This window comes from Carcharodon carcharias, chromosome 1 (genome assembly GCF_017639515.1).
Source record: "Carcharodon carcharias isolate sCarCar2 chromosome 1, sCarCar2.pri, whole genome shotgun sequence".
Lineage (NCBI taxonomy): Eukaryota > Metazoa > Chordata > Chondrichthyes > Lamniformes > Lamnidae > Carcharodon > Carcharodon carcharias.
The window spans coordinates 248,139,679-248,155,417 of record NC_054467.1 but is presented as its reverse complement, the minus strand read 5'-3'; the positions used below and the strand labels follow the sequence as shown (position 1 = coordinate 248,155,417).

General features: G+C 45.4%; 1 protein-coding gene across 1 annotated transcript in view; it reads right to left on the bottom strand.

Annotated features, from left to right (window-relative positions):
• The window catches only part of LOC121290148 (sperm flagellar protein 1-like), a 115,227-nt gene that overhangs the window by 63,181 nt on the left and 36,307 nt on the right, over window positions 1-15,739 (bottom strand). Inside the window, exon 3 of the mRNA XM_041210419.1 lies at window positions 2,057-2,216. Coding sequence (XP_041066353.1) covers window positions 2,057-2,216 — 160 coding nt within the window. The remainder of the gene's footprint in view (window positions 1-2,056; window positions 2,217-15,739) is intronic.

Sequence of the window (15,739 nt, the reverse complement as noted above, 5' to 3'; positions counted from 1 at the left end):
AGACCATTTGGCCCCTCGAGCCAGCTCCGCCATTCAATAAAATCATGGCTGATCTGCTTGTGTTTCGAATTCCATATCCCCATTTACTCCCGATAGCCTTTGATTCCCTTGCCTAACAAGAATCTATCTTCCTCTGCCTTAAAAATATTCAATGACCTCGCCTCCACTGCCTTCTGAGGCAAAATTCCAAAGTTGCACAACCCTCGAGAGAAAAATTTCCCCTCATCTCCGTCCTAAAAGGGCGACCCCTAATTTTAAAACAGTGTCCCCTAGTTCTGGACTCACCCACAAGAGGAAACGTCCTTTCCATGTTCACCTTGTCAAGGCCGTTCAGGACTTTTTTCTACTTTATTCTTTCATGGGATATGGTTGTCGCTGGCAAGGCCACCATTTGTTGCCCATCCCTAATTATAAATGACCTTGCTAGGTCATTTCAGAGGGCAGTTAAGAGTCAATCACATTGGGTCATTGCTATGGGTCTTGAGTCACATGTAGGCCAGACCAAGTAAGGATGGCAGATTTCCTTCCCTAAAGCACATTAATGGACCAGATGGGTTTTTATGACAAGCATTGACAGTTTCATGGTCACTGTTACTGGGGCTAGATTTGCGTAACAGATTTATTAACTGAACTCAAATTCCACCAGCTGCCATGGTGAGATTTGAATTCATGCCCCCAAAGCATTAGCCTTGGTCTCTGGATTAATAGTCCAGGATCTTGCATACTTCAATCAAATCACCCCTCACTATTTTAAATTCCAGGAAACAAGCCCAGTCTGTCCAACCTTTCCTCATAAAACATAGTAAGACCATAGTTGGAGTACCTTGTGCAGTCCTGGGCTCCACAATGAAAGAAGGATTTTTAGGCAATGGAGATAGCACAGTGTAGATTCATGAGGATGCTGCTTAGTTTCAGCAAATATAAAATTCTGATCCAGACTTGTAACATTGGGGCTGTTTTCCTTAGAACAGAGGAGATGATGGAATGATTTGATAGTGGTTTAAAATTATGAAGGGATGAACATAGTAGATAACAATAAGGTCTCAGACCTGAAATATTAACTTTGTTTCTGTACATAATAAATGCAGCCTGACTTGTGAATGCTTCCAGCATGACCTGTTTTTATATCAGATTTCCAACTTACACAGTATTTTGCTTTTATCTTTAGATAACAGCGTACCATTATCAGTTGTTGAGTAATCAAAATAGAAAGGTCAAAGAAATAAAATTAAATACTAATTAATAATATAGGTACTATTAATTAAGACTTTTTTTTTTACAGGGGGTTGTAAGGCTAGCAAGCACACTACTGGAGTTAGTGACTGAAAGAGGGACCAAGTAATAGGAATATTGGAACATATGAGTAAGCACTCAAGCCTGTTCTATCAGGTTGTGGCTGATCTGCATCTCAACTCCAAATATGTCAATACAGATACTTTGAAGGAGGTGAGCCAGCTGCAGTTTCAGAACAATTCAACAGAATTCTTGGTAATTTTTCAGGTGCCAGCTGACAAACTACCTGATTTTACTGAGTTCAATTCTGCAACTTGCCACTGTGGAACTTAAACTCAAACTCCGGATTGCCAGTCTAGCAACACATAATATGGTACCAGAAGAGTTCCAACAGCAAGTGAGGTGTTAAGAAATGAGCAAGTTTGTTCAGAAAATGAAGGGAAGTTAGACTGGACTTTATTCTTAAATCAAAGTGTTTGCAATGCTAAGGATTTGCAATAAATAGTGCTAATTAGCTCCTGGGGTAGTAAGCTGCATCTGGGAGAGACAAATGATGAAGGGCTATGGTGAGAAAATGAATAGGTGGAAAGCAAACATAAAGCTGAGCCACACAGCTTTTATTATATCTGTTGTTATAAGTATCTTTCTTATGAATGTAGAGGTAAAACATCATCCAAAGCATGATGAGTAGCTCTTAAACAAAGTAGGAGTGTAGTGCCAACAAAGCCTTTCTAGTCATTCAATATGATGAGCTAGTAGCTACATCTCCACTAAAAAAGAAATCCTTGACAGATTTTTGGAACTTTCTGGCATTTGTCCATACCTGTGGTGATGAAGCCGCCTTATTCTTTCTCTCTTTTAGCTTCTCTCCAATCTTGAGTCGTAACGTGCTCAGCACAAGCTCTACAACTCCAGGAGAACACTGAGCGACCTTGCGAACCACGTCATCGGGGATGTAGAAGTTGAGTCTGTTGAAAACCTTCCTACGTTCAGAATTAAAAGAAACTTAAATTTTCAACCAAGTAATCAACTCCCCAGAGTGCCCAAAAGGGTGGTGGAAGCAGATTCAATGATAACTTTCAAAAAGAATTAGAAAGATCCTTGAAAAGGAAAGCAAATTTCAGAGCTTTGTGGAGCAGGAGAGTGGAACCTATTGGATAGCTTTTTCAAAAAACCGACACAGGCATGACGGGTTGAATGGCCTCCTTTAATGCTGTAACATTCTATGATTCTATTGCAGCCACACACACGTAGACAACTGATCTGCTTGGATGCAGGCGCTTGGGAATTGAAAAGGATAATGTTAGAATTAAAAATTGAGAAATAATAAGGGTAACCATTCTATGGAAAGGAATCATTTATGTTTGGTTTCATTTTGTATTCCACAGTCAAAAATTAGAATTAAAGGAACTAACAACACAAATGTCTGGACAAGAGGGAATTCTGAAGACCAGCTGGTACATGTTTACATTTACATCTGCTTTACCATACTAAACTGGAAACTCAACACTGCTGTTTTGATGGAATCACTCCCAATGTGACACACTGAGTGGAGGAAGGAGTCAGGAAGGGGGATGGAGTAAGGGCTGGGGGGAGTCTGGTGAGTAGGGGGGTTGTCCAGTGGAGGGTAAGGAATTCCAAGGGGGGCCTGGGGGGTGTCCAGGGGATGGGCAGGGGAGGAAGGAGTCTGGAGGGGGTGGTTTGTCCAGGTGAACGTGCAAGGGAAGGCTCTGTTGTGTCCATGACGGCCTCCTGGAGAGCAAGGGAGGGTTGGCGTGGTAGAAGGGAATGGTGGGATTGACCAAGGGCAGAGTGAGGCAGTAGGGTGGGAGGGTGAGGCTGGGACGGTATCGGTAGAAGGGACGATGAGGGTGGTCAATGGGGACTCGGAGGCAGACACGGACCTTGGGGGTGAGAAGGAGGAGGTCGGGGATATTAATGTGGATGGGGGTGGGATTTTCGGGAAGGAAGGGAACATGCACGTTCACCTTGACACCCCGAAAGAAAAGGGTTGTGGCTGTAGGTCACGGTGGGAAGGTGGGAGGCGATGCCAGGGGGGCCGACAGTGATGGGGGAAAGAAAATGAGTGACTGGGTGAGGGGAAAACATGGGAGAGCACAAGAAAAACTGTAGCACTGCCGTGCTGTCTAAATCAAAACTGAAACAAGAGTTGTGCTGGAAGAGAACAGGTGCTGCATGGTAGTGTGATCAGTAGGTGGGCAGAGATGTCGGTCAGCTTAGATGATCAACTGAAAGTGAACCCCAGCAGGCAGCATTGAAAACACTGAGGACATTGAGATGAGTATGATACGTGAAGGATCCGTGATGAGCATGGAAGAGTGCTTGGTTGAGGCTCTGAATGGTACTGACACACACACACACACACACACACACACACGACAGAGGACGAAGTTTGGGGGGGATCACAGGCAGAGGGTACTCAGAGGGAGTGAGCATCCTCTCTGAGATTCCTGAATGGAGGACCCAGGGGTGTCCAGCTGCTGCTGATCCTCCCTTTGGGTGCCCGAGGGCCCCGGCCTGACTCCTTGAGGTGAAGAAGCACCTGGGGGTCATCACGTTGCCACTGCAGGAGCTCAACCATGGCTACCACGATGGACTGCAGGTCTACACACATCTCCGCATTCTACTGGACCAGGATCTCCACGGCATCCGCCCTCCTCCCCATGGAGACTTCCATCAGCACAGATGTGGGCATCACTTCATCAGAGAGCAGGCAGTCACAATCCTCCAACTTGCATGCCACTCTGTTCAGGGCTTCCAACAGCTATGCATGATGTTCCCCTGCCTTCTGCTGACTGTCCAGGATGAGTTGGAAGGCCAAATCCAGAGGCTTGTGATCTGGCTCGGACCTCACAGAAACAGGGAAGTCTTGCTAAAACTATACCAGGTACTCGTTAGATCACACCTAGAATACTGTGAACAGTTTTGGTCCCCTTATCTAAGGAAGGATATACTGGCATTGGAGACAGTCCGGAGAAGGTTCACTCGGTTGATCCCGGAGGTGGAGGGATTTTCTTACGAGGAGAGATTGAGTAGGTTGGGCCTGTACTCATTGGAATTTAGAAGAGTCAGAGGCGACCTTATTGGAACATATAAGATTCTTAAGGGGCTTGACAAGGATATTTGCTGAGAGGTTGTTTCCCTTTGTGGGAGGATCTAGGGCCAGAGGGCATAACCTCAAAGTGGGGGGGGGGGGGGGTGCCCATCTAAAACAGAGATAAGGAGGAATTTCTCCCCAAAGGGTAGTGAATCTGTGGAATTCTTTACCACAGAGGGCTGTAGGGGCTGGGTCGTTAAGTATATTCAAGTCAGAGATAGTTAGATTTTAAGTCAGTAAGGGGATCAAGGGTTATGGGGAAAAGACAGGAAAATGGAGTTGAGGATTATCAGATCAGCCACGATCTCATTGAATGGCAGAGCAGTCGCGATGGGCCAAATGGCCTACTTCTCCTCCTACGTCTTATGGTCTTCCCCAGCAGTCCTCCAAATGCCAGGGAACTAGGCTGAACCTGCTTCCTCCTCCTGCGGACACATGTCTATGTGGTGACTTTCAGATTGTGAACAAGGGCCTGCTCTAGATCTAGGTCCCACTGAGGTGTGTGTCTCTGCTCTAGTGAAGGGTGTGAGTAAGCGCTGCGATGGGTCTTCCAGGCTGCCTATTTCCAGCTCTTTCATGGAGGAGAAGTCCTCTTGGCTGGAAGTGAGGAGTTCTGTCGAAGGGTCATGAGGACTCGAAACGTCAACTCTTTTCTTCTCCGCCGATGCTGCCAGACCTGCTGAGTTTTTCCAGGTAATTCTGTTTTTGTTATGGATGGAGCTGACTGACTGGCTGGCTGATGGTGTCGGTCACTTGGCAGAGCTCCCTGTGAACCAAAGTAGAGATAATTAGTGCATGGCAGCACAGTCAAAAGCAGGAGAGAGACTCCTCACATTTGCATTGAGAAAGGGATGATATGGTGCAGGAACCTCGCAGGTTGTTTGCCGCTGACCTCACCGTCGCTGCAGGCACGGTCCACATCCTCAACAGTCAGCGCGATGACACACTACTCAAAGTGAATGGGGGACTAAATTTGGGCCACTCCACCCTCGGTCTGGGACCTCTCCCCGCTGTTGAGAGCCAGCATCTCCTGCGTGAAAACAGATGGAGAAGATGTGAGCAGGGCACATGGCACTGTGTGGAATGTTTGTGTGGTTTGGCTGGATGAAGATGTGAGCTCCGGAGGATATGAGCCTGATGGAGATGTGAGGGTGTGCGTGAGAGTTAGTAGTGTTGTCCCTTGAGGTGTGAGATCCCTGTGGTTGTGTGATGGGTTTGTGAGTCGAGAGTGATGAGAAGAGTGAGTTACCCTGGCAGAATGGATGAGACCATTCATTCTGTTGTGGCACTGGGTGGCTGTGCTCTTTTGCAGAGTATTGGCGTTGACCACCACTGCCACCAACCCCCATGCTGGGTTAGTGATGTTGCTGCCTATCTTGCAGCCAGAGCAGGGGTCGAGGACATCATGGCAGGCCTCCACTGCATCCAAAAGGTGCTCGAGGAACGGGTCATTAAATCAGGAGGCTGCAGTTTTCTTGCCTTGTAGCAGTCCTGGGGCTGGAAGCACTGAGAGGTGTGCGCGCAGCTGCATTTTAAATATGGCGCCCGGTGTGATGAAGCTGTGAGGTGAAGGTGCGGCAGGCGAATGAGAGCCCGCCCATCATGAACACGCCATGTTTCCCAGGAATGCATAATTAATGAGGTGAGATTGGGATGATACGGCGTGAAATGCCACCATTGCGGCTGGCGCAAAGATCGTCCTTTTTCCCACTGACTATGGCACTTAATGCAAATCTGCCCAGAAAGTCTACCAGAACAATAGCTACATGGAAAAGCGATTTTCCTAATCACAGGATTTTAACGGCACTTTTGCCCATCATTCAGCCCATCATGTCTGCACCGGCTCTCCAAATGAGCATTACGATCTACTGCTATTGCCCTGCCTTTTCCCCATAACCTTGCACATTGTTTCTATTCAAATAATCATCTAATGTCCTCTTGAATGCCTTGATTGAACCTGCCTCCACCACACTTCCAGGCAGTGCATTTCAGGCCCAAGCCTCTCGTTGTGTAAAAAAGTATTTTCTCACATCACATTTGTTTCTTTTGCAAACCACTTTAAATCTGTGCCCTCTCATCCTTGATCCTTTTACGAGCAGGAACAGCTTCTCCCTATCTACTCTGTCCAGCCCCAACATGATTTTGAACATCTCTATCAAGTTTGCTCTTAGCCTTCTCTAATCTCCAAGGAAAACAATCCCAACCTCTCCAATCTATCCTCATAACTGAAGTTTCTCATCCCTGGAACCATTCTTGTAAACTTCTTCTGCACTCTCTCCAGTGTGTTACATTCTTCCTATCCTGTGGCACCCAGAACTGTGCACAATGTTCCAGCTGAGGTCTAATGAGTGTCTTATAATAGATTCAGCATAGACCCTCCTGCTCTTGTACTCTATCTCCCTATTAATTAAGCCCAGGATTCTGTATGCTTGATTAACTGCTCTCTCTGCTCCTGCACCCCTTCAAAATTTCAGCCCTTATTTTACATTGTCTGTCCAAGTTCTTCCTACCAAAATGCATCACTCACTCTTCTCCGCATTGAACTTCATCTGCCATCTATCTGCCCACTCCACCAACTTGTCTATGTCCTCTTGAAGTTCCACACCATCCTCCTCACAATTAACAACACTCCCAAGTTTTGCATCATCCGCAAATTTTGAAATTGTCTCCTGCACACCAAGGCCTAGATCATTAATATATATCAGGAAAAACAAGGGTCCCAATACTGACCTCTGGGGAACTCCGCTACAAACCTTCCTCCAGCCCAAAAAATATCCCATTCTCTCCCAAGTTAAGACCTTATCTCTGTTACAGTTTAAAAATCCAGCACAGAGACAGTGAATTTCCACCGAAAGCAACCTCAGGTGTAAAAATCATCGACTTCTGGAAAGGATGGATTATGTTTTTCAAGAAATTAACTCTGGCAATTACAGTTTTACATGGGCTTCAACTCCTGGAATTTTAAGATCACCATGGAGGAAAATCTATCGCAACCACATATACCAGGAAAAGACTCATAAACGGTGAACTCCTTTTTTTTTACCTTTTAGCATTGAATTTTTAATTTGGTTAAGAAAGCAACTTCCTCCCATAAAGCTCGTAATTCTGAACGCTTGTGTGTGTGTGTGTGCGCGCGCGCGCGCGGGTTTACCTTTTTCAATGTTTTTATATCTTTACCTCGGTGGGTTTTTAACTCAATAAAAATGAAACCCTTTTTGGTTTTAAACTCAAGAAAGCCTGTCAGACTAGTTTCTTTGCAATTAGCATATAAAAGGATAAGCACAGACATTGAGTAAATATCTTCATCCTTCACAAATTCACATTCATTTACAGTCAGACTTGGAGTGGTATAATAGGGGAGTCATTTTTACCCCTCCTCACGTGGCAGTAACAATTCAGTTTTGGCCCTCAGTCAACAAGTCTGGATCTTTGACATTCTTTACTGCTAAACTAATTACTTACCACACAGTAAGTTTGCTATTCACATTTGTCTCCTTTTCTTTCCTGCTCCTAAAAATAGACAGTGGTATAATCCGATAAGTGGCAAGGGAGGGGAGGAAGTGGGGATGGCCACCCTCTGACATGCCACCAGAGCTATTCTTCTAAGTGGCCAGGCAACAAGTGCTGGGATGTTATTTGGCTTTAGATGGCTACCTCCAATCATTTCCTTCGCGATAATCTTCACAAACAGGCTTTTGTCTCATTTAACTGGATAACAATCCAGATACTAAGTTGAGGTCCTGTCACATAGTGATAAAAGTTCAATGGCACTGCTCAAAGAAAAGCAGAAACACTCTTAGTGTACTTGCTAACTTTTCAACCTCAATTAACATCAAGAGTTGATTAACTGACCATTTTATTGCTGTTGTGGGGCACTGCCGTTCACAACACGGCTGCGATATTAATTGACTTTGAAATTAACCACTGCTTTGAACTGCTTCTAAGAAACCATAAGACCATAAGACCATAAGACATAGGAGCAGAAATTAGGCCATTCGGCCCATTGAGTCTGCTCCGCTATTCAATCAAGGCTGATAAGTTTTTCAACCCCTTTCTCCCACCTTCTACCCTTAACTTTTGATCCCCTTACCAATCAAGAATCTACCTATCTCAGTCTTAAATACACTCAATGACCTGGCCTCCACAGCCTTCTGTGGCAATGAATTCCATAGATTCACCACTCTCTGGCTAAAGAAGTTTCTCCTCATCTCTGTTCTAAAAGGTCTTCCCTTTACTCTGAGGCTGTGCCCTCGGGTCCTAGTCTCTCCTACTAATGGAAACATCTTCCTCATGTCCACTCTATCCAGGCCTTTCAGTATTCTGTAAGTTTCAATCAGATCCCCCCTCATCCTGCTAAACTCCATCGAGTATAGACCCAGAGTTCTCAAACGTTCCTCATATGTTAAGCCTTTCATTCCTGGGATCGCTCTCGTGAACCTCCTCTGAATCCTCTCCAGGGCCAGCACATCCTTCCTGAGATATGGGGCCCAAAATTGCTCACAATATTCTAAATGTGGTCTGACCAGAGTCTTATAAAACCTTAGCAGCACATTCCTGCTTTTATATTCTAGTCCTCTCAAAATAAATGCCAACATTGCATTTGCCTTCCTAACTACCAACTCAACCTGCAAGTTAACCTTAAGAGAATACTGGACTAGGACTCCCAAGTCCCTTTGCACTCCAGATTTCTGAATTCTCTCCCCATTTAGAAAATAGTCCATGCCTCTATTCTTCCTACCAAAGTGCATGACCCCATGTAGTATTCCATCTGCCACTTCTTTGCCTATTCTCTTAACCTGTCCAAATCCTTCTGCAGCCTCCCAGCCTCCTAAATACTATCTGTCCCTCCACCTATCTTTGTATCATCTGCAAACTTAGCCAGGATGCCCTCAGTTCCTTCATCTAGATCATTAATGTATAAAGTGAAAAGTTGTGGTCCCAACACTGACCCCTGCGGAACTCCACTAGTCACCGGCCGCCATCCTGAGAAGGACCTCCTTACCCCCACTCTCTGCCTCCTGCCAGACAGCCAATCTTCTATCCATGCTAGTACCTTGCCTCCAACACCATGGGCTCTTACCTTACTGAGCAGCCTCCTGTTCAGCACCCTGTCAAAGGCCTCCTGGAAGTCCAAGTAGATAACATCCATTGGCTCTCCTTTGTCTAACCTACTCGTTACCTCCTCAAAGAATTCTAACAGATTTGTCAGGCATGACCTCCCCTTGATGAAACCATGCTGACTTTGCCTGATTTTATCATGCACTTCCAAGTATTCTGAAATCTCATCCTTAATAATGGACCCTAAAATCTTACCAAAGACCGAGGTCACGCTAATCTGCCTGTAATTTCCTGTCTTTTGCCTCATTCCCTTCTTAAACAAGGGGGTTACATTAGCAATTTTCCAGCCCTCTGGGACCCTCCCTGATTCCAGTGATTCCTGAAAGATCACCACTAACACCTCCACTATCTCTTCAGCTATCTCCTTCAGAACTCTGGGGTGTAATCCATCTGGCCCAGGTGATTTATTCACCTTCAGGCCTTTCAGTTTTCCGAGCACCTTCTCCTTGGTAATGGCCACCATACTCACCTCTGTCCCCCCGACTCTCTTGAACTTTGGGGATGTTACTCGTGTCTTCCACCGTGAAGACTGACGCAAAGTACCTATTCAGTTCCTCCGCCATTTCTTTGTTCTCCACTACTACTTCTCCAGCGTCATTTTCCAGCGGCCCAATCTCCACTTTTGCCTCTCTCTTACCCTTTATATATCTAAAAATACTCTTGCAATCTTCTTTTATATTACTGGCTAGTTTACCCTCATATTTAATCTTCTCTCTCCTTATTTCTTTTTTAGTTGTCCTCTGTTGGTCTTTGTAGGCTTCCCAATCCCCTGGTTTCCCACTCCTCTTCACCGCATTGTATGCTTTCTCTTTAGCTTTTATGCTGTTCCTGACTTCCCTTGTCAGCCATGGTTGCCTCGTCCTCCCTTTAGTATGCTTCTTCTTCCTAGGGATCAATTTTTGCTGTGTCTCCCAAATTACTCCCAGAAACTCCGGCCATTGCTGTTCCACTGTCTTTCCTGCTAGGCTTATCTCCCAGTCAATTCTGGCCAGCTCCTCCCTCATGCCTCTGTAGTTGCCTTTATTCAACTGTAATAACGTTACATCTGATTCCAGCTTTTTCCTCTCAAATTGCAGGGTAAATTATGGTCAGTTCCTCCTAAGGGTTCCTTCACCTTCAGCTCCCTTATCAAATCTGCCTCATTACACATCACTAAATCTAGAATTGCCTGTTCCCTAGTGGGCTTCACCACAAGCTGCTCCAAAAAGCCATCTCGTAGACATTCCACAAATTCCTTTTCTTGGGACCCACTACCAACCTGATTTTCCCAGTCTACCTGCATATTGAAATCCCCCATGATCACTGTAACCTTGCCTTTCTTATACGCTTTTTCTATCTCCTGGTGTATCTTGTGCCCCACATCCTGACTACTGTTCGGAGGCCTGTACATAACTCCCATTATGGTTTTTTTAACCTTTGCGGTTCTTCAACTCTACCCACACAGATTCTACATTATCTGACCCTACGTCATTTCTTGCTATTGATTTAAGTTCATTTCTTACTAATAAAGCAAACCCACCCCCTCTGCCAACCTGCCTATCTTTTCGATAGGATGTCTATCCTTGGATATTTAGCTCCCAGTCCTGATCCCCTTGCAGCCATGTCTCCGTGATGCCCACCACATCATACCTGCCAATTTCAATCTGCGCCACAAGCTCATTTACCTTATTTCTTATACTGCGTGCATTCAGATACAACACCTTTGGTCCTGTATTTCCTGTCCCTTTCTCATTGTCATCATTCTATGTGATGTGCTTGAAGTTAGATTCCTAGCCCTTTCCAAACACTCTGTGCTATTTTGTGTTCTGGGGACTTTAATAGCCTCTCCTGGGTTCTCCTTTCCTTTCAGTTTTTTCATAATTCTCCATGAAGTTGAATCTACCCCCCAACACGCTAACCTGCTGCTTTGTTTCCCATTAGTCATACTTCTTGGAGTTTTACCAGTCCCTCCCCCCCAACTTTCTAGTTTAAAGTCCTGTTGACATGATAAGAATTTTATCACATTTCTAAGAAACATTCTAAAGTACGTCACGGCAATCCATTGATTTATTGCAGAGGTTAACAGTGGTTTCGCATCTACTATACTTGTATTTTTATATTACCCTTCCTGTACATTTCAGAACACTTCATCGGAGGAAAGAGAACCCCAGCAAGGTGATAGGTAGAATTTGAGAAGGATAAAATCGAAGGTTGAAAGGACAGATTTACCTCCCCACCCAACTCCCACCATCAGTACTATATACAATTTTTTCTATTTGAAGAACTCTTAAAAGTGAATGTGATGGTTGCTTGAAAAAGATGAATATTAAAGGCAGAATGAACAGGGAATTTTTCTTTATTCATTCGTAAAATGTGGCTTCGCTGGCTAGGCCAGCATTTAATGCCCTTCCCTAGTTGCCCATGAGAAGGTGATGGTGAGCTGCCTTCTTGAACCGCTGCAGTTCATGTGGTGTAAGTACACCCATAGTGCTGTTAGGAAGGGAGTTCCAGGATTTTGAACGGCGACATATTTCCAAGTCAGGATGGTGAGTGACTTGGAAGGGAGCTTCCAGGTGGTGGAAAGTGGGATTAAAATATATGGTACAAGTTATTAAAAACACCAGTTCAGACTTGATGGGCCAAATGATCATGCCACCTCTGATAAACAGAAGATATGGCAGAGGTGGAATGAGGGAGCGCACTGTTAAAGTCTGAGGTCCCATGGGGCAGAAAGGGGCATTAAACTGACAGGATGCAGTCAGCTTGAATCATCAACAAACCAACATCCAGGTTCAGAGACAGGGAGCTACTTGAGGGGCACAGTGTCTGTGGCTACCACTGCTGGAAGTTCATCATTTGAAAAGAAGGGATGTGAAGGCTGCAAGTCAGCCATGAACCACCAGACAGAATTACAGAATTTTAATGGCACAGAAGGAAGCCATTCGGCCCATCGTGTCTGCACCAGCTCTCCAAATGAGCATTTTGACCTAGTGCCATTGCCCTGCCTTTTCCCCGTACCCCTGCACATTGTTCGTGTTCAACAATCATCTAATGCCCTCTTAAATATCTCGATTGAACCTGCGTCCACCACATTTCCAGGCAGTGCATTCCAGACCCAAACCACTCATTGGGCAGAATTTTCTGCCTGGAGGCCGAGTGGGCCTTGCCCAATCTCCAGCGGGCAGGGAGTCAATCCCCGCCAGAGAAGCGGGCCCTGCCGCCAATTTAAGTGAGCGGGCCAATTAAGGCCCACCCAGCGTGACGTCCGCTGGGAAGCGCTACGCGCTTCCTGTGCAGGCTGGGTGGGGGGGGAATTCCCCAAATGCGAGAGTGCGCTCTTGCGTGCATGCGCACAAAAGAGCGCACATCTCCCTGAGACTAAGTGCTGCCGCAGGGAGATCACTGACAGTTGTATATGCTTTAAAAATAGAAAAATAATAAAATTCTTAACATGTCCCCCTCATGTGACAATGTCACGGGAGATGGGATATGTTAATAAATTTCACTGAAATTTTTTTAGACCATATACGAAACCTCATCCCGCCGGTGGATGAGGTTTCATGTTTTATCAGAAGCCCGCCGGGGCTCCTGGCCTGCCCGCCAGCCTTAAGGTTGGACGGGGCCTTTAATTGGTTTAATTATCCTGTCAATGGCCTCAGTTGGCCATTGACAGGTCGGCAGGCGGACAGCTGATCTTGCTGTGCCCTCGCCTTCCTGAAAATTTAAATGGGGCGGGCCCCGGCCCCTGCTCGCCTATGGCAAAATCCAGCCCACTGTGTGAAAAAGTTTTTTCTCATGTCACATTTGCTTCTTTTGCAAATCACTTTAAGTCTGTGCCCTCTCGTTCTTGATCCTTTTAAGAGCGGGAATAGCTTCTCCCTATCTACTCTGTCCAAACCTCTCATGATTTTGAACATCTCTATCAAATCTCCTCTTGGACTTCTTCTCTCTAAAGAGAACAGTCCCAACCTCTCCAATCTGTTTTCGTAACTGAAGTTTCTCATCCCTGGAACCATTCTTGTAAACAAAATAAGAATTTCAGCAATAGCATGTCACGAATGCCCATTAAAAGGCCAGCTCACCAGAATTTAGTTGCTCCTCTGAAATAAGTTCCCCCTCCAAATTAAGTTCCCTGCCAGCCAGAACTTAGAATGTTCATCTTTATGACTGCACATAAGTGGCGTGCATCTGGTGAGATAGACTTCTTCCATGATTAACAGTGAGGTGGTGCTGAATTGTCCTCTTTGGAGAGTGTCTGTAAATGTCAGCCCACGCTTGAAACTGAGTGGTGGCAGTGCAAGTTGTGTGGAGGATGACTAAGGAAGGGAGGAAAGGTTAGCGAGTAATGTTGAAGCAGTGGCCAGGTAAAGGTGGAAGGGATAGTGCAGGCTTTTAAATATGGCATCTGGACCTACGACCCCATGAGGTAACAACAGGGACGGTGCCTTCAAGCCTGGCCATGCCACAAGAATCGGCGAGCTGCTCACGGATTCATATTTATGAGCTATACAACGTCAGATCGTGCTTGATCAGCCATCCCACCCCTCAGCGGAAATCACTCCCACTTCTGCACCCACCACTAAAATTAAACTCCAGAACAGAAGATTCTGGCCATGCAGAGTGATACTCAAAGAACTGAGATGCCCAGGGGGCCACGGGTTGAAAGCTAAAGCCACAGCATCATTCCAGGTAAGGCAGCTAATCCAAGGAACAGCTGAAGGGAGGTGAGGAGCGCACAGACCCAGAGCAGTAGCATGACTTTCAGGAATTAGTCCAACCCAGTTCTGAAGAATGAGTGAAGACAGTGGCATGGGAAGTTAGCGAAAAAGCAGCCAAAAAGAGATAATTTAGCAGCAAGGCAGTCGAATTCAAAAACAGGATGGAAGCCAGCAGGAACAGATCAGAACTAGAACAACACAGTGAAAACCTCCAGCAGAAGAACAGATAGCTGGGATTGCAGAAGTGAGTAGGCCAATTATTCAAATAGAGGTGGTCAAGCACGCAATGCAATCTCTGTGAGAAGCGATGGTGGAGGTGCAATAAAATCCTAGAAGTCAGCGTGTATGGCCCAGAAGAATGCAGAATTCTGTCCAGGATCCAGAACAGAAGCAGAATAAAGTTGAGAATCCAGTAGGATGTTGAAGTACAGTCCTGAAAACAATGGCAGGTGGGGATGAGCACTGTAGGCTGGAACAGGTTTTCTTAAAACTTTAAGCAAGTGACTGGCAGAGCAACACCATGGCAGCTGGACACAAGAACTACTTGCAAATTTGGGCTCTAGGCGGACATGAAACTATACAAAAAAAAAACTTTACTGAAGTTTTGTTTTAAATTCCTGATAGGCATTGCAGCAATTAGATTGCTTTCAGGGCAGGAATCATCTTGTACTCCAGATTTTTGCATAACACTTGGATCGTTCTCTTCTCTTCTCCTTCTCCTTCTAAGGCTGTCCCTTGGGATCAAGGATGACTTGCTTTCACTCCAGTTTGATGGGTTCTGAGATGGATGACAAGTTCAATGTGCGATCTACAGACTCTGCCACATGTGGGGCAGGTGGTGGATGAAGGATTGGATAGATGACTTGTTTGGAGGTTGGTGCGACTTCACCTCTGCACATTCCCTTTGAAGTCTCTTGATGGGTTCGGTGCCTTGCCAGTTGAGCCTTCTCCATTTTGGTCGGTTACAAGACAGATACTCCCATGAGTCGGTGGGAACGTTTGACCTCTTCAGGGATGCTTTGAAGACATCCCTAAAGCGTTTCTGCTGTCCTTCCGTGAGTCTCATACTGCAAACAAGTTCCAAATAGAACTATATTGTTATGGAAAAGGACTAAGATAGAACAGGAGTAAAAGTTCTAAATTCAGGGAAGTCAAATTTTGCAAAGCTGAGAGGTGAGTTGGCAGGAGTGTACTGTATACAGCTATTAGAAGGAAAAACTGTGTCCAATCAGTGGAAGGCATTCAAAGGCGAGATTCTACAAGCACCGTGTAGACTTGTCCCCATAAAGAAAAAGAGTGGTACTGCCAAATCTAGAGCCCTCTGGTTATTCAGAAGCATACAGGCCAAGATAAAGCCGAAATGGAGAGCTTATGAGGGTTACAAAAGACAATACTGCAGCAATCAAGTTAGGGGTGACATTGAATCAAAATCTTATCTAGAAAATGTTAATCATATCCCAGTAGCTCTTGGTAGATCCTCACAAAAAGAGGATCCTGCTACCAAGGAAGAAATGGAACAGTTGAGAAGCTTGATTGGGCAGTTGAACTGGTTGTGCACTCAGACTAGGCCTGG